General features: G+C 37.2%; 1 protein-coding gene and 1 long non-coding RNA gene across 5 annotated transcripts in view; one reads left to right on the top strand and one right to left on the bottom strand.

Annotated features, from left to right (window-relative positions):
• Positions 1 to 8,172: 8,172 nt before the first annotated feature.
• The window catches only part of LOC126210284 (uncharacterized), a 215,729-nt gene continuing 198,824 nt past the window's right edge, over positions 8,173 to 25,077 (top strand). For all 3 annotated transcript variants that reach the window (XR_007540637.1, XR_007540638.1, XR_007540639.1), the window contains exon 1: positions 8,173 to 8,343. This is a non-coding gene — a long non-coding RNA (uncharacterized LOC126210284). The remainder of the gene's footprint in view (positions 8,344 to 25,077) is intronic.
• LOC126210283 (uncharacterized) lies at positions 13,476 to 24,525 on the bottom strand. Of its 2 annotated transcripts, XM_049939479.1 has the most exons (7): positions 24,397 to 24,525; positions 21,892 to 21,985; positions 19,571 to 19,722; positions 19,321 to 19,467; positions 16,468 to 19,200; positions 16,296 to 16,362; positions 13,476 to 16,199 (listed from the first exon to the last, which is right to left on the bottom strand). In XM_049939479.1, exons 1-5 carry the CDS (start codon positions 24,493 to 24,495, stop codon positions 18,571 to 18,573), a joined length of 1,122 nt encoding a protein of 373 aa, XP_049795436.1. In that variant the 5' UTR covers positions 24,496 to 24,525; the 3' UTR covers positions 13,476 to 16,199; positions 16,296 to 16,362; positions 16,468 to 18,570. The 2 variants fall into 2 exon arrangements, with proteins under 2 accessions (XP_049795436.1, XP_049795437.1); XM_049939480.1 differs by lacking the exon at positions 21,892 to 21,985.

Here is a 25,077-nt window from a genome sequence, read left to right as displayed (position 1 = left end):
GACGCTCCTCATCTCACACTGCCCTTATTATTGCTTATATTACATATGGACGACCCAGTTTGTATATTTTGCTTATTTTTTCATAGTTCCACACAACTTCTTCCTGTTTTCTCGATCGATCTGTGTTCAGTTTTTCAAGGCCTATCCACTGTGCCAACTTATAACTAAATCTGAGGGGGGTGCGATGGGGAGGTTCCCTTGTCAGAGGGGGATTTTGTGTAGTAATTCTAATGTCAATGTGTTCTGATCTGAAATTATGGACTTGTTTATCTGAAGTATATCTCTCCTCTCAATATATTCTTTCTTCCTTTTGTGGACTTCGTCTCCTGTGCAGTTTGGCGGTGCTGGAAATGAAATTGTGCTTATCTATTTCAAATAAGCTGCTAAATAACTGAAGTTGCTCTTTGAAGACTTACATATATTCTTACATCTTGTACAATCTCAGAACCTTTTGTACAGTAACTGTCTGCCATTTTGATATGATAATCATACCAAGTAATATAAACTGATACACCATTCAGAGCCAACACACTATCAGACTTCAGACCAGACTGATCCTCTTCTCCTTCTTTCATTACATTGTGCATTCTCGTGGTCTGCACTATTTCATGGACGCAACATGTTTCTGAGGCAGGGGCACAATTGCATGGAGTAATTGCCAAAATGTCATGTGTCACAAAGTGTGACTGAACTGTAAGTAGAAAGTGCTGCTTCCATCCACACTTGGTTACTTTCACAGATAATGCAAAATTTCCACCTAACATGTGTGTCCAGACTTACTAAATCAACTAATAAAAATTAATTGCACTTTTGGAGATCATTATTTGTTGGTACTATAAACACTGTGCAACATATCACTTTGTTGAAATGGTATGTTGCACCTCATAGTTTTAATCCTTATCTGTCACATGTATGAGGGTGGTTTGAAACGTTCTCAGAACGGAATAGAACAAAAGTACTTACATCACTGAAACTTTTTTTATTTTTCAATGTAGTCACCTAGTAGATTAATGAACTTGGTCCAACGATGTTCAAGTGCCTTGATCGCATCTTGAAAATGAGTTTTTCCAGGTCAGCAAAATAGTTGTCAACCCCGGCTATCAATTCTTTATCTGAAGTGAATCTTCGTCCACCAAGAAAAATTTTCAGTTTTGTGAAGAGATGGAAGTCTGACAGAGCCATATCAGGTGAATAAGGTGGGTGTAGCAACAGTTCATACCTTAGTTCGTGTAATTTTGCCATGGCGACAGCACACGTGCGCGGGTGTGCGTCAAGAGTCGCGGCTCACATCTTGCAGATAATTTTTTTCATTTCTAATTCTTGAGTTAAAATGTGATATACCCTTTCAGATGACATCTGGCAAGCGTGAGCAATTTCACGCACTTTCAATCTGCGATCCACCATGACCGTTTTGTGCACTTTTGCAATGATTTCTGGAGTAGTGATACATCTTGGCCGACCACTGCGCAGATCATCATCTAAGCTCTCCCAACCAAATTTAAATTCATTTGTCCACTTGGCAACAGTTGAATATGAAGGAGCAGAGTCCCCCAGTGTATTCTGGAACTCTACTTTTTCCATCTTCGCAAATCACTATGTGGGAACAACAGCAGAGTCACATCACCGCCACAGCTCTATTCCAATAGCAGTGACGTGGCACATGTTTACAGGTAACAGTCCAATGAATATCACGTGAACAACTTGAGGTGATTCCGAGAACTCTTCAAAGCACCCTAATATATCGCTCGTACATGTCAATAGGAATACATCTTACTTCTGTGCATATGTGGCACAAAAATAATATACCATTGTACATGGTTACATCTGTTCAGTTGGCATAACCATGTGCAATAGTGCAATATATTGTTTTTGTGCCACATATGCACAGAAGTAAGACGTATTTCTGTCGACTTGTACTAGTGATATATTATAATGTAAAATTGTCAATACTGTGTGTTTTCTATGTCATTTTGCAAAGTTTGTTCTTTTCTGTGCCAAAAGGAATACTGGCATATAAATATTGACACAGAACATCATCCTAAATTTCAAGAAATCAGGACTGCAGCAATAAGAACTTAAACATAATCCCCAGAGTAAATTTTCATTTTCCTGTCAGATGAAAACTGTCTGCCAGACTGGGACTCAGTCCCTGAGCTTTTGCCTTTTGTGGCCGTGTGCTCTACCGACTGAGTTACTCAGGCCTAAATTGTGACCCGGAAGGCATACAGAAGAACGTGTGCAAAGTTTGGAAGGTAAGAAACAGACACTGGCACAAGTAAAACTGTGAAGATATGCATGAATAGCTCAGTCAGTGTAGCAGTTGACTATGAAAGGCAAAGGTTCTGGTTTTGAATCCTTGTATGGCACACAGTTTTAATCTGCCAAGAGGTTTCAAATCTGCATATAACCCACTACAGAGTGAAAATTCATTCCAGGAGCAATCACCTAAGTTGTAGCTAAGCCATTTTTCTGTAATATTCTGTCAGCCATGAGTACTAGTCCTGCAAGGTATGCAGGAGAACTTCTGTGAGGTTTGGAAGGTAGGAGATGAGACACTAGTGGAAATGAAGCTGTGAGGATGGGTCACGAGTCATGTTCAGATAGCAATCAGTACAGCATTTACACATAAAAGGGCATTTACCAGGGAATTAAAAAACAAAAAAAAAATCAGAACACTTGTGAGGAGGTATGTAAAAAGTAATACATACTTCATCAAAAGATGACATTGCATTCAAAATTAGGTAAAAAGTCAAATACTTTTTTGACACCATTGGTGTCTGCATATTTTTTACAGTACCATAGCAAAAAGCAGTAAGTCCTCTGCAGAATTTATTTCAAAACTGTCTCGAGCAAATACAGCTCTTGCCTCAGCAGTTAAGTCACATGATTGGTGGCTTAACTGCACTGTAGCCATTCATTTCAGATGGGCAGCAAACCTGCATCTTTCCACTCTGCAGTGAAGAGTATAACAATATGGAACTCCCAGGCTGGTCAGAAATGCGTACCACATTGTGGAGTTTGGAACATAGGAGAGGTGCAATTGAGCCTGGTGCAATTCAGCCTGCAGGACAAGTCACAATTGAGCCTGCAGGACAAGTCATGCTTGTGCCCGGATAGTGCAGTCAGTAAAGACTGTTGCCTGAGAATGGTGAAGATTGGCATTGGAGTCCCAGATCAACACACAGTCCTCACCTACCTAGAAGTTTCAGTTATAATATGAGATAATTATCTTGCTGTAGTTGGCACCTCCTATTGCCACTCTTTCTTTCTCTCCCTGTTTACAAATTAAATTACAAATACATCAAGTAAGTTTTCCCCAGCAGATGCGCCAGAAAACCTCACATCAAATTATCAGAATTAGTGCCACACTGAACAAAATCAAAGTGGTGAACAAGTCAGTGGCAACAGTAACGCCACAACTCTCAATGAGTACAAGTTAAGTTTCTCCCCGGTCCCATTTTTGTGAGTGATACTTGTTGAGAGTTTAAGTCTGAAAGCTATGAAAAGGATTGAATGTAATTATAACCAACAAAGATGTGCAATGTGACAGATAATGTCTAAATAAAGGTACAGACCATATAACACCATTTGAGCATGGATCTGGGGCACAATTATTTCTCCTTCCAATATTTTGGCTGATAACAATGAAAGCACCTTCAAGGTACGTTGGTGACTGAATTAAAACCCACTCGACACAAATTTAATGCAAAGTAAATGCACCAGTGTTTATGAATAAAGTGGTTCATTATTAAAATGGAGGGTGTTTGTGTTGGGACCACAGACAGTGAAGACTCAGAACGTTAATTCCGCTGAGAGCACAGACATGAAATGAGTGGTTTCCAGTTTAGTAATTAATCACACTTATTTATAAGCACAATGGGTTAGCTGACTCAGCCCATGTAATGTTTTATTTTTAGAGATAGGCATAAAGTGTTTTCTACGAGTGAAGCTCATGTGCCAACTGTCTTATGTCAGGCAAATGCGCATTTACTCCACAGTATATTTGCATCAAGAGACAACACGCACCATGAATGTAAATATTTTGGAGAAGTTCAAAGTAAGGACTGGAGTGCAGCAGGGAGACTGCCTCTCCCACTTCTGTTAATCTGGCACTATAATGAGCATTGAGAGAAGTAACAAGCCCAGAGACAGCAGCTCAGATGGGTAGAATATCGGTACCCTACCCTATACCCTTTAACACAGGATGGGCAAGATCTGGCTCAGACGGTAAGTGTTTTAATGGAAGAGTCAATGAGAGTAGGTCTTAAGATGACTATGGGTAAGACCAAATACCTCATACTGAACAGGCAGAACGATGACAGGCCTTTAGATGTGGATGCTGAAATCTTTGAAAGGATAAAAAGAGTTCAGATATCTAGAAGCAGTACTCAGTGAAAGGAGATAGACCAGACAGTAATGGCAAGGAGTCAAGAAGGGAACATGTCAAGATTTGCACTCGTAAAGCTGCTTGAGTCCCAGCTACTACTGAGATTCGTGAGGATCTACGGAACTGTAATATGACCCGTGATCCTGTACAGAGCTAGTTTAATCCCTTTAAACTTGTTATCATAAACCAATAAGGAGCAGAAACCTGCACTCTGTGCAAAAAGAAACAAGGAAAACTATTGACATTAAAAATGCTGTTTCAATACAGATTTTTGTACCAATGAAGGGTAAGGGCAACTGGAGAAATAGGAAAAACTTCCAACTACTGGAATTGTACAAATCACCAGACATTGTAGCAGTGATTAAAGAGAGTAGACTGAAGTGGTACAGGCATGTGACATGTCAAGAAGGCCAGATCATTAGGCGGGTGGTGGAAGATGGTGATAGAGGTAACACATTGATGGGAAGAATATGGCTGTGATGGAATGAAGGGATCATAGAGAATACGAGTGTAATGGGACTAGTGGAGAAGGATACACAGATTGAAGAACACTGAGGAAACTGAATATTTTGTGTGGACAACCTAGCAAGAAAGTGAGCATATTTCTGTTGAGTGATTAACTGAGTCACTAACTCCATTGAAGAACACTGAGGAAACTGACTAGTTTGTATGGGCAGCCTAGTAAGCAAGCGAGCACATTTGTGTTGAAGGATTAATTCAGTCACCAACTCATCCTGAAGATATCTGTACAGTTATCATCTGAAATATAGGAAAAAGAAATAATTTTGTCCCAAATGCATACCAGAAAGTTGGAATATTGTATCTGCTGGAAAGACTTCAAGAAACACATACATCACTACTACTCTCAGAAAAAGTTTTAAAAAATACGAACACTTTAAACAAATACTTCCAACTAAATTGCAAATGATGTGCTGTCAAGCCTTAAGAAGGTATGAAAACAAACCAACCTGTACAAATTAACTTTCACAATTAATCTAGTTTCAGGTGAGCTACCAAAACAAAATACAAAATTCACATATTTTATTTATTAGCCTTGAAGTTGAGAAACAACTATAAACTTCATAAAATATTTTTACAAAAATATATTGAGACTCAGAGACAATGACACATAGGTGCTGAAACATGGAAAAAAGAAATATATTGTGTTTTGCAGAAGGCAGGGTTTAAAAAACCCTAATTTATTAGAATGAGGGTTGTCTAAGGAATACATCTCTAAAATGAAACTGTCCGCATCTCGTGGTCGTGCGGTAGCGTTCTCGCTTCCCACGCCCGGGTTCCCGGGTTCGATTCCCGGCGGGGTCAGGGATTTTCTCTGCCTCGTGATGACTGGGTGTTGTGTGCTGTCCTTAGGTTAGTTAGGTTTAAGTAGTTCTAAGTTCTAGGGGACTGATGACCATAGATGTTAAGTCCCATAGTGCTCAGAGCCATCTAAAATGAAACTATTGGTTGTCTCGTTATATTTATTGGGATAGATATAGTACTTGTTGAGCTACTGTTCACCAGAAGGGAGACATAAGTTATTCCTATGTCATAAAAGTCTGCTTCTCTGTGACTGAAACCACTTTCAAAGTGGTCTCCATCTCTACAACACTATCAAAGTGACGACCATACAGAATTTCTTAGGTGTGTAAGAAAATGATAAGACTAGCCAATAGTTCTTTTTTTTTCAGAAAGTTTCAACAGTTTTAGGGTAATTTATGGTTGCTAGTGTCGAGCAGATCATCCATTTTGTCAGACTGGCTGTAGATTTTGAGCTATAGTAGGGTCTCTATAATCCAAAAGTGCATGGTCCAATCCAGCAGCAGTGCATTTTTTTCCAAACTAGGAACAATTTCTTGGTCCAAGAATGTTAAGCATTGTAACAACTACTGCATGGTAGAGCTTCATGTGTAAAATTTTCTTTTATGTGGCTCATCACGTTGTAGGCCCTTACTGCAGTCTGCCATACGTCTGTCCTGCTTACCTTGGTACCTTTCCTCCATAGATTTCCACCCTGGTGAGACCTCTCATGCTCAAAAGAGTACTTTAATGCTCACATTACAACCCAAATTTTTAAAGTGTAATAACATGTTTTGGACCAATTCGTCATAACTGCTTCTTTAACCAATTACCCAAGAAGTTTCTAACAACTGCAACAAAAGCACACCAGGCAGAAACTTCGACATCTGTCATAGATTGTGTGAAATTTGAATTTGATGAGTTTCTGAATTCTAGGACCATCAGAGATACTAGTCTTTAGTTTTGCCTGGACCAGGGAATGATTAACAAATGTATCTATAGCAACTGCCATCTTTAGTCCAAGGTTTAACAAATCACTTCGTCAGTCCTAGCTTGACATATATCTTCTGTCAACCAATGGCTCATTGATTATATTCCCTGCACTCAGTTATGTTTTCCTTTGGGAACCATGTCACCTTTTCCTAGTAATCTCAACTCACCTTGGTATCACACACTGATTATATTCCCTGCACGCACTGTTATGTTTTCCTTTGGGAACCATGTCACCTTTTCCTAGTAATCTCTACTCACCTTGGTATCACACATGCAGATGAAACAAAGCTATCTTCCGAGTCCACCTTACTGGCCAAGCAAGAGGTGAGATCAACGCACACAAACGGCTGGTACTCTTCATAACAGAGCTTTTCGAACACCTGTTTGATGTTCTCACATTTTCTGTTAATTTGCGATGAGTGTGCATTTGGCATAGGTGCGTAATGGCTACCGTTGTTCAGTAAAATGAATTTTAAGTTTTTGGTGGATCCAAATGTGAAAAGATGCCTCTGTTATGGTTGATATTCCTCTAATACCGATTAGTGGACAAGTCCCAAAATGTTATTGCAGTATCAATTTCATCCTTGTTGAAGTGTTGCAGAAGTTGCTCTTCTCTTGTCCGATAAGCTGTTCTTTTAACATTTGGTCTTAGACGGTTCTTCTCTTTTCGTCTCAAAGCTAGAACTTTGGTAGCTTGCTTTGACAGACTGAGGTCTCGCACCAGACTGTTCAGTTCCTGCTGGCAGAACTTCTGAAGTGCATTTGTGATATTCACTTGCACTGCCCCCACTAGTATATTACAATTTGTCACTGTCTGATGAGGGTTCATCAGGCAGTGCAGTTAACTTCAGTGTGAGGACATGTTCACTGTGTGGCACAGGTAGTGCTGTTTGTGGGTTCTCTCCATACCGTAGGCATAGTAAAATGTAAACTTACTTTTGCTTCATATTTCAAGTGTTGCAAAGACTCCGCATACATTTTGCATACCTTATGGAGAGCCCACAGGTTAACTCGGTCTCTGAGCTGTACAACAAGCACGCATGGTTGTAAGTGATCTTACTGCATTCCATTCGTTTTTCAGCAAATCATCAATACGAACTGTATTGCAAATTAAGAAAGGATTTAAACTGTCACATGCAAGAAATACTCGCTGGAACTTTCGTTCCAGGTTAGTTTGAACAATATCTAGTCATTTATCAGAGCTGTATAGTGTTTTTAATTATATAATTGATGATACAAACTCTCAGAGGGACCCAGAATCTTTGAGCTGTGCTGTGGGAATGAAACGACGGATGATCCTACCACTGTCTACTTGCTTTGCTTCTACCGAGCGTGCTTTGTTTATGTTGATCATCTCTTTAATGTTCTTCAGTCAAAAGCTGTCCGTATAACTGCTTGCCATTATGAAATAAGTACTGTTTTGAGAAACATACGACAATCAAGAAGGGTAACATTTGTTGATGAATGCATTAAATGCAGATTGTGTCTGAAGGGAAGCCTAACAGACACATCATTGTGGTCCAAAACCACTCGGAAGTGACGTCAAAATGACGTATAAGCAAACGCGCTGCACACTTGTCGAGTATCGAGATCCGTGGTCGAGTCGAGTTACGTGAAAGTTTTCGGACCACACTGGAGTGTATGTTAAAACGTCGCAACCTTGGGTACGTGTCTGGCTGTGATTGATTTGCTTATTCTGTCGAGGACCAAATAGGTAGCATAAAATGTTATACACCTAAATAATAAATGCAGTATTTCCGTTACACATTCCATAAACCATCATGTATAACCGTTGAGAGAAGCTAAACATTGCCATTGCTTACGAGAAATAGCATTTGTTGTCGAGTACGCAGCTCATACTGGGGGAAAAAACAAACAAGAATAGTGTCGTGATAAGGCTATAAATTTTCGTTTCCTGGGATACGTAAGATTCCAGTGCAGTTATAATGAAATATTGGTTTACCAACAGCTGTTACTTGTGTTAAAAAAATATATATATGTTTTCTAAATTATGCCTCACAGGAAGTTAATGCCTTTTGCCGTCTTCTCAGTTAATTGTGAAAACAACTTTTCAGAAGAAGCAGGCTTTGTTATACATTTAAGGGGTAGTTGTTTGGCTATACATAGGACAGCCAATCTTTTATATTAATAATAGTTTCTATGATCATACAAATGAATTTTGATCATGCAAAAGCGGCCTCAAAGGATCATGAAAGAAACCTCCAAGGGCAACATAAAATTCTTTAAAAAACTACTTCCTGTGTTCATTATACCACAGTTAAATTAGTAAGAATACTTGTGTGTTGTGCCATGCAGTGTCACACAAAAACTATATATGATTTAAGGAGAATGGGTAAATAACTTGACTGCATAAGAAACAAGGCAGTTTGCTATGGGGTGCATAGCTCACTCAGCAAGAAAGAAGAGTGAATGACAGGCTGTGTTACAAAGAGTGTTGTCTTAAACCTTTCACATTATTTCCACTTTCCTGGCAATTTAACTATGCACAATTCATAGCTGAATGAAATATTTCATTTTGTATATGAATCCAGGTCATGTGGACTTTCTTCTCATGTGGCTGTGACTTCAGTTTTGGAAAATTTTACTAAAAATTTACAAACAACAGAACGCTATGAAGCTTTCCATAAAGCATTCTTGTAACCATTCTTACTGTGAGAGCATATAAAAATTAGTTCTGCACCCCTCCAGTATCACAGTAACAGTGCAATTGAACATCTGAGACCACTCCCTACAAATAACTTCAGTAAAATGGAAATGACACTCACTTCTCCCTAAGTAGCAGCATCCATCATAAAATCCTTAAAGTATTCTAGTGAAGTTTTTCAAAGTGTATTCATGTGAGTTGAGTTGTACCTCAAATTATTTGTGTAATCAATCTCTTATCAGTGGAACATTTCCAGGCTGGCTAAAATATGCCTAAGTTAAGCCTCTGTACAAGAAGAGCGTTAAAGAGATACTATCAAATTATTGATCATTTTCACTTTTGCTGCCGTCTTCAAAAATATTTGAAAAGGTTGTGTCTAAGCATCTTCTTAAGCATCCGACTGCAAACAATATATCATCCAAGTCACAGTTTGGGTTCCTTATGCTTACTGGTATAGAGAAGGGTATTTGCACATACAGTGGGAATAATTCATAAGAAAACAAGTCAGAGGCTACTGGCATTCTCTGTGACCTGTCAAAAGCCCTTGACTATGAATCACAGCTTTCTCTCAAGAGAATTAGAATATTGTGATGTCACTGGCAGTGCTGCAAAATGGTTAGAGTCTGACCTAACTAAAAGGAAACAAGGGTGTCACTGCAAATACATGCAGAGTAAGCAAATAGTCTTAGTCTGATTGGGAAGTAATTACATGTGGTGCTCCTCAAGGTTCCATCTTGAATCTGTTGTTTATTCCTGTCTACAGTAATGACCTCATCTGTTAAATTGCCAGATGCTAAGTTTGTTTTGTTGGCACATGACACAAACATTGTAACAAATAGCAAGTCAAGTACAGATTTAGAAATTGCTACTTATCAAATTTTCACTTACAATAAATGGTTTAGAAGTAATTTACTGTCATTAAACTTTTGGAAAGACCCACTATATGCAGATAAGAACCTGTAAGAAATTTGTTTCCAGGATGTGTATAATGTACGAAGACATGCAGATAGAAGCAGTTGACAGTGTTAAATTTCTCGGGTTACAACTCAGTAATAAATTCAGTTGGGAAGGGTGTGTACCACAAAATTGCTGAAGCACCTAAACAAGTTTGTATTTGCAATGGGAATGATGTCAGATGTAGGAGATAGAAAAAAAAACTTGCTTACTTCATTTGCTTTCATATTTTGAGGTACCTCGTCAAACCGAGCAAAAGTTTTTAGACTGCAGAAGCATGTAATAAGACTCAATTGTGTTGTAAATTCCATATAATCATGTACAAATCTGAGCAAGGAAGTGGGTATTCTAACCAATGCTTCAGTATATTTATCCCTTAAAGAAATTGGTTGCAAATAACGTTTATTTCCAGACAATAGCTCAGCACATAGTAAAATACTAGGAACAATAAGACCTAAAATTGCTTACCTTGGTCCAAAGAGGAGTCCAATTTACGGGAACACACATTTTCAATAAATTGCCAGCTACCATTAAAAAGTTTGTTTCAGAAACAGCACAGTTTAAACAGAGTTTGAAAGATTTTTAGGCAGGCAGCTCCTCTATAAATGAATATCTTAACAGGGACTGTTAGACCAGCTTAAGTAAAAATGTCTTGGATTTGGTTTTACAACAGTTAAGATTAGGTGTTGTGTGTATGATAAATTTGTTAAAAGTTCATAACTGTTTCATTCTGAGTGTATTAATTCTGTAAACGTTGGCAGTCCCAGTTTATCTGTTATGTATTCACATATCTTTAAAGTATCCTGACATGTGATCAGGGAAGTGTTATATTCAGATGGTCTTTGTTTTTTATGTTGTACTTTGACATATTCCATAGCCAAGAAACCCATCTCATTTTTGGGTCTATAGAATGAGAACTGAATGTAATGTAGTAAAATACATCTGAGGATGTTAAGACATGGCTTCAGTTATCAGCATAGATGTGTAGCCGTTTCAGTTGCTAAGATGAGTACTTAAAGATACCAGTGATATTTATTATGGGTTTATTATGTTGATCATACCTGTGTACACCCAATTCAATTGATAATCAACTCTTATGGCTATAATTTATATGTAAAATATTGTCAGGATAGAACAATTGTCATATCCAATCGCTCAATGAACACTACTTTTATGTCAGGTCTTTCGTTCCACTGTTGAATCTTCGAATTGTGTGTAATGAACTGGCAAGAGCTACAGACAGTGCCATGATATACAGCCAAGCATTTTAAATGCATGTTGAATCAGAGCTTGAAGATGATACTCATTAGTTAAAAACCTTTGCTGAATTTGTATACCGTTACTTTAATATTTCCATTCCCCTCAAAACATTGGTAATACAAATCACAGTAAGGATTGTACACTAAATTAATTCCTCTGCAACAGGAACAACACCCCTTTAAACATACATCTGCAAGTCGTGGTTTCACCTTCTACAATACTTCACTCCCGGTCTCACTCCCTTCCCAAGGACTGCACACTTTTCATGTCTTTACACATACTGTTACATCAGTGTCCAAATTTTAGTCTTTGTATTTTATCCTTGCTACCTTCAGAATTTCCTAGCGTATAGTCCAGCTAACAGTGTCAAAAGCTTTCTCTATATCCTCTTGTAAGATTTTTCGTAGGACCAATACTGCCTCATGTGTTGCTACTTTTTCCCAGATACCAAAGTAATGTTTCCTGAGGTCAGTTGGCACCTACCAGTTTGTCCACTATTCTTTACTTAATTTGTGTCAAACTACAACCATGACTTGCCACACTGATAGTTCTGTAATATTTCCAACTTTCAGTGCCTGGTTTTCTTGGAATAGGAATGATTACTTCCTTCTGAAACGTGAAGGTTTTTCACTTGTCTCTTATCTTGCATACCACATGAAATAGTTCGACTTGGCTGTCTGTCTGAAGGATCTCCACAAATGTGAGGGAATGTCTACTCCAGGTGCCTTGTTTGGGTGTAGGTCTTTCCATCACCATGTGAAATTATTCTCTTAGTCTATCTCCCACCTAGTCTTCATCTGTCTCTTATAATATTGTACTCTAATTTCTCTTGTTATAGTAAACAGTTTAAGTAAGAGCCCGTATTTACTCTTTTGATGAATTTTATACACAATCTAATGTACCTTAGGTTAAAGGTAAGTTAAACAATCCCCATTCTTCCTGCTACAATAAAAATACTCAGAAAGAATATGTACAATCTGAATGCCTTGACACAGTGTATTTTTTGGAAAGTGGTCCATACATGAAGGTAGTTACCAGTCCTTTGTGTATTTAATAAAGTTTTTTCTGCTCTGTTCATATAACACTAAGGTTCTTGGTTAGTCTATCTCTACAATAGGATGCAGCTGGCTGAAATATCCAGAAAGGATATGGAAATAACTTAATCCAACAAAAGTGACTGCTTATGGCAACCTTTATACTTTTGGGGAACCCTGCCTCCTTTTCACGAGTTTATAAATGACTTTTTTCTTAATCTTCCTTAATGTGGCACAAATCAACTCTTCCATCATAACAGTTACCAGCAACAACAGAGTGAAACTGAAATAAGGTTGTGATACATAAGGAATATGTCACACGTTACCTATGTGGATTGCTAGTGTTTGTAACAGAAGCCTCTTTAAGAAATTTAATAAATCTAAAAGGAAAACAGCAGCAGAGTGCAAAATCACATGACATTCAAGGCAAAGGTTTCTTAGTTGCCTGTGAAACATACCTTGAAGAATATACTTTGCTCCTGCTGATCTAAACCACTTAAAGGGTTCAAAGTTGTACTGAAGTATCACCATTATGTAGTACTACTACTGAATGCAGCCTGTTTTGTCGGCTTTGGTGAATAATAGTCAGTAAAAACCTTACTAATTTATATGAAGCTGGTATCTGTACAGATACCATTGGTGATCTTGCAGCTCTCTAAGAATGAAATTATAATGAAATCCAGACCTTTAGCTGCTTACAGGTGTTGATAATTAGGTATATTCTGCACACAATTTCTGATCTGTTATTGCCACATTTCCCATGAAATGATAATATCTTACACACACACACACACACACACACACACACAACTCAGGTCACCAAGCTACAGAATTATTATACAGAAACAAAAAATATAAATAGCAATCTATTTTATTGGGAATTTACATATTATTACACCTTACTACAATCAATGTTAAAAATATTACATGAACATAAATCCATCTGCCACCCAGCAAAAAATAAGCTTAAATGGATAATTCAAAATTTAACTTCACACAGAATAGCCTTAAAAATTGAAATTGTATCAAGTGTCATCAGTGAAGAACTAAACATTTTTAAGTGTTGACACATGAACTGCAATCCACCATAATGGCTTACAAATACTCAGTTTAAGAATATAAAACATTTCTCCAACCACAGTTTTACTTCACTTGGCTCATACTGGAAGGAAATCCTAGGTTTACCACCTGACAGTGGATCAATACTGTGGCTATGGCAATCTCTTCCACAATCACCAACTGAGGAACTGTTTATAGTTTGTACAGAAAATTTGAAAACTGTTTTTCATATCAATCAGGACACTCATTTCTAAAGCACCTCCTTTAACTGTCTCAAAGATAGCTGACACACTATCTCTCTGCTTCTCCAACAAATCAGCGCACACACACATGCTAACAATAGCTTGTAAAGGAAATACAAATTCAGGTGCACGATGGAATGACATCATACAGCCAATAATTTGGCTCTAGATACATTTATTGATAATTTCACTGGGACACACATACCAGGTCTAATGAATACTACATTTTACCCCACTGAAAAAAATTATATTCACACATATTGGACCTTGTAATGTACAAATAAAGCATTGTTTGACGAGACTACATTGCAGAATCATGCTGACGAGTGGCACAAGGAATAAAGCAATCACATGATTTATTACAAACTTGGTATGGGTGCCAATGGAGGAGTGAAACCATCACTTTTTTCTATCAGAGCTGTTAGCAAAGAGATCTTTTGAAGAAGTACAGGAATAGTTGTTATATGCAACATACAAAACAACAACACATGATATGCCTTTATTTTTTTATAGCTGTAAAGAGTAATGTGGGTTATTTGGTTTTCTTTTTCATTCAAGTTGAAAATGCGAGATCCATTCATGAAGCACTAGCCATTTTCAAGGATTGGAATCCCACCTACTGGGTTACTGATTTCTTATAGTCTGAGACAAACGCAACTGATCAAGCATATCCTCAGACAAAAGTTTACTTGTGCCTTTTCAGTCAAACAGGTTTGAGGAAGATGGCTGAATAAATACCAAATGACATGAAGAGATTTCTGGGCATGTGGCAAGAAATTTCAGAATCACCAACAGAGAATTTACAGATCATACAGAAGAGATAGTGAGGCTTCTCAGAGAAACGAATATGCATCACTGTACGTTTAACAGCAGTGGCTATTGATACATGAAAAGTGAGTGGAAGCTTATGAGGACAAGGGCAATTTTGATACCATTGACATTACAAGTGGAGTTGACGCCATGAACAAGATTGTAAACATTTTTTTTCCTAAAATCGAACACAGATGGGACCTTCAATGGGGCTACTAGGGATATAAGAAATCAATTTCTTCCAAGCCTAATTAGAAAGTACTGTCTGCAGAATTCTGCCATCAAATCATAACAGGCATGTTCCACTGTTTTTTCATTTTTTTTTTTTTTTTTTTTTTTTTTTAAAAAGCAAGTTTGTGAAACATGTCATGCAGTGATACGCACCAGGGAAAGTTGAATTAACTGCAAGATTAGTGAATGTGAAGTTGGACAATGTTTTATATGGAGAGTACAATGTTCAAAGACTAATTATGTTGTAAGCTTTGCTCTACCAAACTGCGCATGTGAAGATTTTGAGATATATAAATACCCATGCAAGCATTTCTGTGCAATCTTTATTTTCTATCCAGAGTGGGGTTTTGATAAAATACCAGAAAGATGCAGGAATAGCCCATTAATCTGTCTTCACAAGATGTACAGGTTTGGTTTCAGAAGTGTGTCTGCAGTAATTTCACATGAAGACAGTAGCAATGAGGACACAGTTGAGGAAACACATATAGAGCATCACACTGATACCTTAACCATTTCTTTGCAGCAATTTGAAGTGAAGGTGGTGTTCAAACAGGTTTATCATCTCACATACAACTGTATCAACAGTGAAACATTATGAAAAGTACTTGAATCTCTCAGCAACTGTGTGCCAGATTTGCAGTTAGCAAACCCTGAAATTTGTGGTCTCCCCACAGCTGTGCCATCAAATTCCCAACAATAATATTAAGTAAGATGCCATTACTTTTACAGGGCCTGGCATAAAGACCCCTCTCATTGTAATGTTCATATATTTGTGCCTTAATGGATAATTAACTACTAAGGAATAGATCACATGGAGGTCATAGCATTCCATTTGAAGGATCAAACAATAAGAGCTACCTAAAAAATACAAATAAGGGAGATCTTTATGCCAAGTTCTGTAAGCAAACTTTGTCACACATTTGAATTTTTAAGTAGCAGTAGTGAAAAATATTTCTCTGTGGAAAGTTAATAAGGTAGTTATATTGACCGTGATTTGTATTTCCTTTACCCAAGCAACAATGTCTACTTCTCATTACAAGAAATTCTTGGATTGTTGAGAAACTGTTCGAAAATTACAATCAAATTGCAAACATTTATGTGCCACAACAAATGGCAGTTTGATACACACGTGAAATACTATATGGATTGTTTTCCTTCAGGAATGCTATCAATCTTCCAAGATATCCTTGGAATATAACAGTCTTGATGCAATCTGGTGTGAATTTTCCCATGGACTGAAGGCCAGAAATCCATCATAACTGAACCTAACAAATAAATGAACAACAAGTAATTGAGTTATGCAACATGAAGACAACTGATACACATGTTTTCAAGGCACAATTCCAAAATTTAGTACTCACTTCTTTTGGTAAACATTACTGGTATTCCAGTAACAGTAATTGCTTCTGTGTGGTATCTGCAGTAACTCTGCAAAGTTATTAAGAACATTAGAACCAGGGTGGTAGATATCCAATATGTAGGTAACTGATACACATTAAGCTTCCAAAGCAAATAAAAAAAGTCAATACTTACTTCATTTGGTCCCAATGACATTGCTGACCAGATACCATATCAAGGAAACACCATACTCTTCTGTCAGAGTGATACTGGGCAATCTCATGTTCATTAACAGGGCAGTCTATCTTTTTCTCTGTTTCACGTGAATCACTAGACATGTTTAGAAGCAAGTGAGAGCAAGTGCATTCTTACTTGGAAAAAGAAATGCAAAATCTTTCCTCCATCAGTCATACGACATCTCAATGCCACTAAGATATATCTTATTTATTTTTTCCACCTTTTCAATTCTCAACATTGTCCCATATTTGAATTAACCTAATTTAAAGTTAAAATCTTTTACTTCATATTTTAAAAAGTTTGCAAGTTCTACACTACCATCTAGTTTAATTCCTCAGAAAAATCTTTTCTCTGATGAACAACGAAAAATCCAGGATGGAATGTAACAATATTATGAAAAGGATAGTTGTTGCTGCTCACCAAATGGTGAAGATGCTGAGTCACAGAAAGGCACAACAAAAAGACTGTCGGACTTATCTTTCGGGCAACAAGGGCCTTTTCAAAAGCGCGCGCGCACACTCGCCCACTCACAAACACACACACAAATGTAGCAACTATCCTTTTTATAATATTTTATCTATTGTTACTTCGAAATTCAAATGTGCAACAAAGTTTAAAAGCAGAGACCAACATAAAGACCTCATAGCATTCCATCTCGAGGATCAGAAATGACAGAGCTTATTTGTATTTTACATAGACAAAGAGCTATCTAAAATTCAAATAAACAGTCATTTCTTACCCTTCAAATGGGAAGTTATAATGTATTTAAGACAGATCTTGTAAGGCCTTTGGCATCGTTCTTCGCTATTGTTTGGAAGTTGATGGCACTGCTAATGGGAGACCACCAACTTCAAGATTTGCTAATTGCAAATCTTGCACACAGTTGCTCAGTGATTCAAGTACTTTTTGTAATGTTTCACTCTTGCTGCAGTTGTATGTGAGATTATAAATCTGTTTACACAGCTCCCTTGCTTCAAACTGCTGCAAAGGAATATTCTGGGTTTGAACAACACCATCTGTATTTGCTGCCTCGACAGCCTCCTCAACCTCGACAGCCTCCTCAGCTGCTTCAACTGCCTCCTCAACAGCTTCGTCACTACTACTGCCTTCATATGAAATTACTGAAGAGCCACTTCTAAAGCCCACCCCATACATTTCATCAAGACAGATTAATGGACTAGTCTTATAACTTTCTGGCATTTTATCAAAACCCCACTCTGGGTAAAAAAATAAAGATTGCACAGAAATGCTTGCATGGGTATTTATATCTCCGAAAATCTTCACATGTGCAATCTGGTATATCAAAGTTTACAACATAATTACAGTTTTTGGACTTTGCACTCTCCACACAAAATGAACCATCCAATCTCCTACTCACTGATCTTGCAGTTAACTCAACTTTTGCTGATGCATATCGCTGCATGACATGTTTCACAAACTTGTTTGTTTTTTTATGCAAAAACAGTGGAACATCTTTGTTATAAGCTTTGATGGCAGAATTCTGCAGACAGTACTTTCTAATTAGGCTTGGAAGAAACTGGTTTATTATAACCTTAGTAACCCCAGTTAAAGTCCTGTCTGAATTGTGTTTAAGGAAAAAAATGTTTTACAACCTTGTTCATTGCTTCAACTCCATTTGTAGTGTCAATAGTTGCAAATCTGCCCTTGTCCTCATACGCTTTCACCCATCTTTCACATACCGTTAGCCATTGCTGTTGAAAGTATGGCCATGCACGCTCTTTTCTCCGAGAAACCTCATGCGTTCGCAACTCTTCTACGCGATCTCTAAATTCTCTCTCTGTTGGTGATTCTGAAATTTCTTGCCACATATCCAGAAATGTCTTCATGTCATTTGGTACACGTAGATTATCCTTTTTTTTCAACCATCTTCCCCATGCCTGTTTTCGATGGAAAAGGCACAAGTAAACTTTCGTCTGAGGGAATGCTTGCTCAATTGCATTTATCTCTGACTCCGAGAAATCAGTAACCCAATAGAGGGGATTCCAATCCTTGTTCCAGTCCTTGAAAATGTCTAGTGCTTCATGAATGGATCTTGCATTTTCAATCTGAATGGGGGGGAAAAAAAAACACCCCAACAACCAAATAGTCCACATTACTCTTCACAGCTATAAAAAATAAAGAAATATCATATGATGATGTTTTGTATGCTGCATCTAACAAACAACTGCCCCCATACTTCTTCAAAAGATCTCTCTGCCAACTGCTCTGATAGCAAAAAAGTAATGGTTTCACTTCTCCATTGGCTCCCGTACAATGTCTATAATAAATCATGTGATTGCTCAAGTCTTTGTGCCACTCATCAACCTGATTCTGCAGTCTAGTCTCGTCAAACAATACTTTATTTGTACCATAAAGGGTCCGATAAATGTGACTGTAAATAGTTTTCTCTGTGGGGTAAAAGGTAGTATTCATTTGACCTGGTATGTGTGTCCCAGTGAAATTGATTTCAACAAATCTGTCTAGAGCCAACTTAATGACTTTGAGAGATGTCATGCCACTGACTACCAAGTTTTTGATTTCCTTTACAAGTGAAGGATGTATGTACCCACTTGCTTCAACACTTTCAGTAGCATGTGTGTGTGCACTTGCTGGGGAAGCAGTCAAATAATAACGTAGATAGCTCTTAGGCGGGCATGGCAATGCCAAATCTTTCTGTAGACTTGCAAGAACCTGTAAGACAAAAATGTATCAATTATTTAATTAAGAGCATTAAAAACAACAGATTTTAAAGTATACTGTCAACTGATCATGTAAAATTTTCTCCAAGCAGAACCCAAACTAGATACTTACTTTTGCCTTGGTATCCCTGTGTTCATTTGCTGAGTGCATACTGTAATCAGGATACACCCTTATACACTTCATATTTAAAGTTGCTGGGCAGTTGGATTTTCTAGTATCCATGACCCTCAATCTCTTACGAGGAGTCACATGGTCTTCCTAAAGAGGGTAAAGAACTACTATAAAATTTATTTAATAAACTTTCCCTGTAACGAACTTGTTTTATGGAAAGTAAGTATATCTTAACACAGCATGATATTACCAAGTGCTCAGGTACACTAGACTCTTTACTTTTATAGTATTTTGGCCCCAAAACACAGTGCCTCGACCACACACTCTCCACTGCAAATGCACAACCAAAAAAGGGGATAGGGACATGTCCCTGCATTTGCTTGAAGAAATGCTTTGTTTTACCTGGAACAGTTAATATATTTCTCACAGACAAAAAAACATTGTTATTGTTAAATAATTCACAAATGTTATTGTTAATTAACTAAATACAATGTGAGAAAACATTTCATTCATTTGACAGGTATTGTCAAAGTTCTGAACTGATGGAAGCAGATTGTCTATCTACTTTACATAGTAATGGAGCAAAATTTTACAGGATGTCACACCTATTGTATCTAGCAAAGAAATGGAACTGTCTGCCATGTGCAATGAGGATACCATACTGATTTCGGGCAACTGAAGTGTTTTATTGTGGTTCCAATAAATGTGGAATTAATATTCTTTGTAAACAAAGGAGATGTGAAGAACACTTCTGTAGAAAAATGTAATTACTATAAATGTGGAATTACAAAAAATAAACTTAACTAGGAAGACAATAAAGCTAAACATGCCTGTCAATAGGTTCAATGAGCTGACTACTGCTTTACATATCAACACCACAATTATCGAAAACCATAGAAACCATTCACCATGAACACAGCAGTATAGATTCATTAAAATTATTTGTTAGTTGGCATCTGTCACTTGTTGACAAAGTGTTAGCACACCGGCTGCTGCTGTATTATAGGCAACAAACAGAGCAGGTCACTCAGCAAGTGCTGTTCAATTTAATTTTCATGTTAAAAAAAGTAGGTTTAGCTCAGTAGAGGCAGAGCACAGGTTGGGATTACGAAAGGATGGGAGACGTATACATGTAACTCTGTGCAGTGTTGGAAGTGGCCATTATGAAATAACATGAATATGACATGCTCTGCTGACAACTGGTTTTGGAGTGACCAATGGCATAGCTGTGGCAGATACGACATTTTATAGCCCAGAATTTAAACTCATTTGATAACCTAACCATAACATGATGTGCAATATATCCTAGAAAATGGCTGTCAGCATTCTACAGAAGAACTGTTAATCATACTTTGTTCACAACAATTAATACACTGACTACGGGCAGTCGCAGCAGAGCCTCACACCTAATGCTGTTGCCTGGCCTGGCTTGATGGTGAAATATCGAACACTAAGCATGTGGCAGGAAACTAGCTGAAGCTATTCTCTATAGGCAAACTCAAGACAAAAAAAAAATTGTATTTCAATGCTAAAAGCAAACTAATTTCTTCCTTTCATTAATTATGGCACCTGAAACTGTCCTCACACAAGCTGCATGGACTGCCAAATTACCAACTAATGAGCAGTCCTGGTTTGTATTCAGTTACAGGTTATAGGTGACAAGCTGATTTCAAATGAAATAATGATATGAAGAAGAAATATAAGGAATTAAAAAGTAAATACAATGTCGAAAATGACACAGCAGAGTGTTAGAAATAAAACTGCATCCAAACCTATTAACTAAATAAAAATAATGAAGTAATTTTGGTATAAAAAATATGAAAGAATCTGTCAAGACTCAAATCCACAAGTTTATATGGATCAGGAATGTTTCTTATCCATTGCACTATGCCACCACTCTACATTACACTAATGTAAGATTATTTGGTCCCAACGATCATGTGCTACCTTCAACCAGATCAGCCTTTCACATTATGTTACGATGTGAAAGCTAGCTCTAGCACCATAAAGATATTGTAAGGATACATAGTTATGCCTACTGTCTGAAAATGTTGTTTAAGGCCAATCTTGGTGAAGGCAGCAAATGATTGCATGGTGTTCAAACACATCAAGAAAGGAAGTCAGACAAGAAAATGGAAGTGGATTGATCAGCTGTTGTGGCAGTCAGGAAATGGCGAACAGAGATAGTTTGGACCTGACGCATTCAGCACTCTGGAGGAAACCAGCTCCGACAGGAATTGTCAACCAACTAATAATTTTAATCAGCCTATTATCAAATGCAAGTGTGTAAAAATTACTGAGTGTATGGCTGTGAAAATGGATAAATGACAAACAAGTCAACACAGAGGAAAATAATTAATACAATTCTGCCTTGCATATCACAACAACTATTAACAATAACAAAAACAGTCAATTCCATCAATTGTTAGTGCAGCTTAGAAAGAAATGTCCATTTAAAGTAGCCTATATATACTATCCCTAATTCCAGCAAACTAAGTTCTTCCTTCAAGTATACATATATGAACTAAAATGGTAAACCACAGAAAGTAATTAATGCAGCAGTTCAATTACTTTTCATAACATCTGAAGAAGGCTCTTTAAAACGACTACTTCTCACGCAGTATGAAAACCCCACAGTTTTCAGCTGATTGAGAAGTGTTTCCACCTGAGAATAAAGTGACCAGTAGCATAAACTGAGGGTAACTACACTTAAGGTTAACTGGGAAACATGAATGAAGAGGGAAATTTTAGGCTTTACAAAATTCAGTTATTTAATGTACACAGCCTTTCATCACATCTGATGTTTTTGACAGCTAAAGTAAGTAAGTGTTATGTTATTAATCATGGATGAGTTAACAAAATTGGGAGTTCGTTTGTTTGCTCTTTTGCTTTTATTCCATTGTTATTCACTGACCACAAATTATGTTACTGTTGACTTCAGTTAAAATTGTGATCATAAAATGTTCTTTCAGTTGTGATTATGATGATGAAAAATATTTTCCAAGTGCACATGAAGTTTAATGACCTAGTTTTGGGGTTAACTGATCAGTGCTTCAGTTAACCTCATTTCAAGCACGCCTTGCCTTATGTCAACAAAAGCTTTATTAAGCATACTATGAATTCCAGGTTGTATATACTAAGAATAAGAATCACCAATCAAAACTATCCAGTACAAAAGTTGAAACTGGTTAATACATCCATGAAAAAGTTTTTGTAAAAATTACAAAATGATTTCTCTCCTACAATTGAAAAATATCAGTTTTCGGCTGTCAAACTCTTAACAAAAGTGAAAGAAAGACCTCTGACTACATTACTTCAATACAACATCCATTAAGCTTAATCACAAAATCTGCAAGCATCTTCGCACATTAATTTGCAAAGGGATTGAAATCTGTGACAAAGACCTGGGAAAGAGAGCAAGATACGACGAACTGCTCACAGAATTCATGAAACTTCCATTACGTACATGAGACACTCCCCTCAAGGACCACAACTTATGATTCTGCATAATCATCATATGAAAAAAACAGCATAATTTTGCATACTCTGCCACATCATACAAGCCATAAGCTATGACTTCTTGTCTTGAAGTCTTACTTAAGTTATTGTATGATACAAGAAATTATCTAATGACAAATAGAGCAAAATCAATCACGATCTGGGCTGGTTAGCCAGAATTCCTCCTTATCACCAACAGAAATAATACAGCACTTTTAAGGCTTATTTGACTGATACACTCCAAATTTAAAAATAATTTGCCATCTATTTCTACTATTGGTATTCCTGACAAGGTTATAGATGCAGACCTCAACATTTCTCCTCCTCGAGAAGTCAACACTATCCAGTAGAAGAACTGAGATAATGTATCCAGAAGACATTTTGCCTCATCCCAAGTCCTATGTTGTGAGACGAAAAACTAAGAAAAATAAATAAATGACTTAATAACTCACTCCCATCATCATTATCTCCCGTAAAAACCAGATCAATAGAAGAAATTAAAATAAAATCTAGCAGGGCAATAAGAAGAGTGTAGATGTAAAAGAACACCTGTAAGAGAAGTTTAACTTTGAGGGCTTCAAAGTGTCATAATGTTCTATACCCTATGAGGACCCATAATCACCAAGTATTTCTAAAGACTAAAACAGCTTACATTATCATCAAAATTTCAGTGTGGTGCTGAGAAAATTTTAGATCCTGACAGACTCTATCTACCAATATAATCCAGGAATCCCAATAGAGTTCCAACATTATCCACACATACATACTTAAGCAGCCACCTAAGCAGTGGTAATAATTGAAACATCGTAACATGTATTAATTAAGCGGACAGTTATTACTGAGCAATGGTATCCTGAACAAAAAGCTCTCACTCAGCATCCATCAACAATACACCTTTGCTCAGAATTCAGTAGGGAGGCCAAATGTGGTCATGTTGCAACATTTGCATAAAGTGGCATTCATTACAGTGCTATTGATGAAAAAAGTTGTTTCATAGTTGATGTCACTGACCTTGCTGAAACTTTGGTGAGAAACTAAGGATCTTACAGTCATTTGAATTACAGAGCTCCATATCCCTGCATAGACAGTTTTCTAGCTAATCTCTGAATTCAGTACCTCAATGAAATTCAGCTCAGTGCCAGCACAAAGAAAACAGCAGCATGCACTGGAGCTGATAGTGCAATTATGTGTCTTCTAAATTATGCCATTTACTCGAGACGACGTTTGCGCTTGAGCTGCTGCAATGTTCAGTTTCTCTTACTGTAATACATAGATGACGAACTCACAAACGGCGAATTTTGAAACAAAGTTGCCATTAACTTCCTAAACACCGATCATTAATTACAATATTCCACGTGTATATGTTACAGTAAAGGTAATGTAACAATGCAGCACCTCACAACGAAAACAAAGAAAAAACTGCATAATACATAAAAAAACTCACTTAAAAATTGGAATCAGATCGCGGAAAGCGACATATAAAATTTATTAAAATGAAATCTTATCTGGCAGCAGAAAAAAGTTATTTTCTAAGGCGCATATTTTTGCCAGCCAATTCTAACATAAAATTATTATTACCTCCTCCAACGAATTACAATAGCCTGAAATCAGGCAATCCTCCGAAATTCTGAAATCTTTCACAGCGTCACGAAAGATGTTTTCATACACCTGAGACATTTTGCTCGATAGCGAAAACACAACCACTCAAGATACACCGTCAGATATAGCAACCTTGCACCGTCAGTATGACAATGCAGAACAAAGCAGACGCTTTTCCCGCTAACTCGATTCGACCACAGATCTCGATCAGTCGACAAGTGTGCAGCGTGTTTGCGTATACGTCATTTTGACGTCACTTCCGAGTGGTTTTGGACCACAATGATGTGTCTGTTAGGCTTCCCGTGTCTGAATGGCAACTTATCGTTCTGTGACAGTCAAAAGACATCTCTGAGGGCACTAAGTTACAAGATACTGTATTTGCAAATTGTTCAGATGGAAAGAAGATTTAAAGACTTTCCCCAATTTCAGTTTGCTGAACTTTTGAACGAATAGTGTTTTTCCGAACTATCAAAAAGAATTCCCAAAGTTGAAACTGCTTCAGTTAATAGAACAGTATCCTTTTTTCAAACAAGAACAACTTGAAAAGAACGCTGATGAGAAAAAACACAAATCTCCAAGGATCCTCATTGTCAACAATGATTTAGACACTGTTTATGAAGAAACAACGAAGTTCCTGCATGTTGGTTTTGACCCTCCTAG

The sequence above is a fragment of the Schistocerca nitens genome, chromosome 10 (assembly GCF_023898315.1).
Source record: "Schistocerca nitens isolate TAMUIC-IGC-003100 chromosome 10, iqSchNite1.1, whole genome shotgun sequence".
NCBI lineage: Eukaryota > Metazoa > Arthropoda > Insecta > Orthoptera > Acrididae > Schistocerca > Schistocerca nitens.
This window is presented reverse-complemented; position numbering and strand designations above follow the sequence as displayed.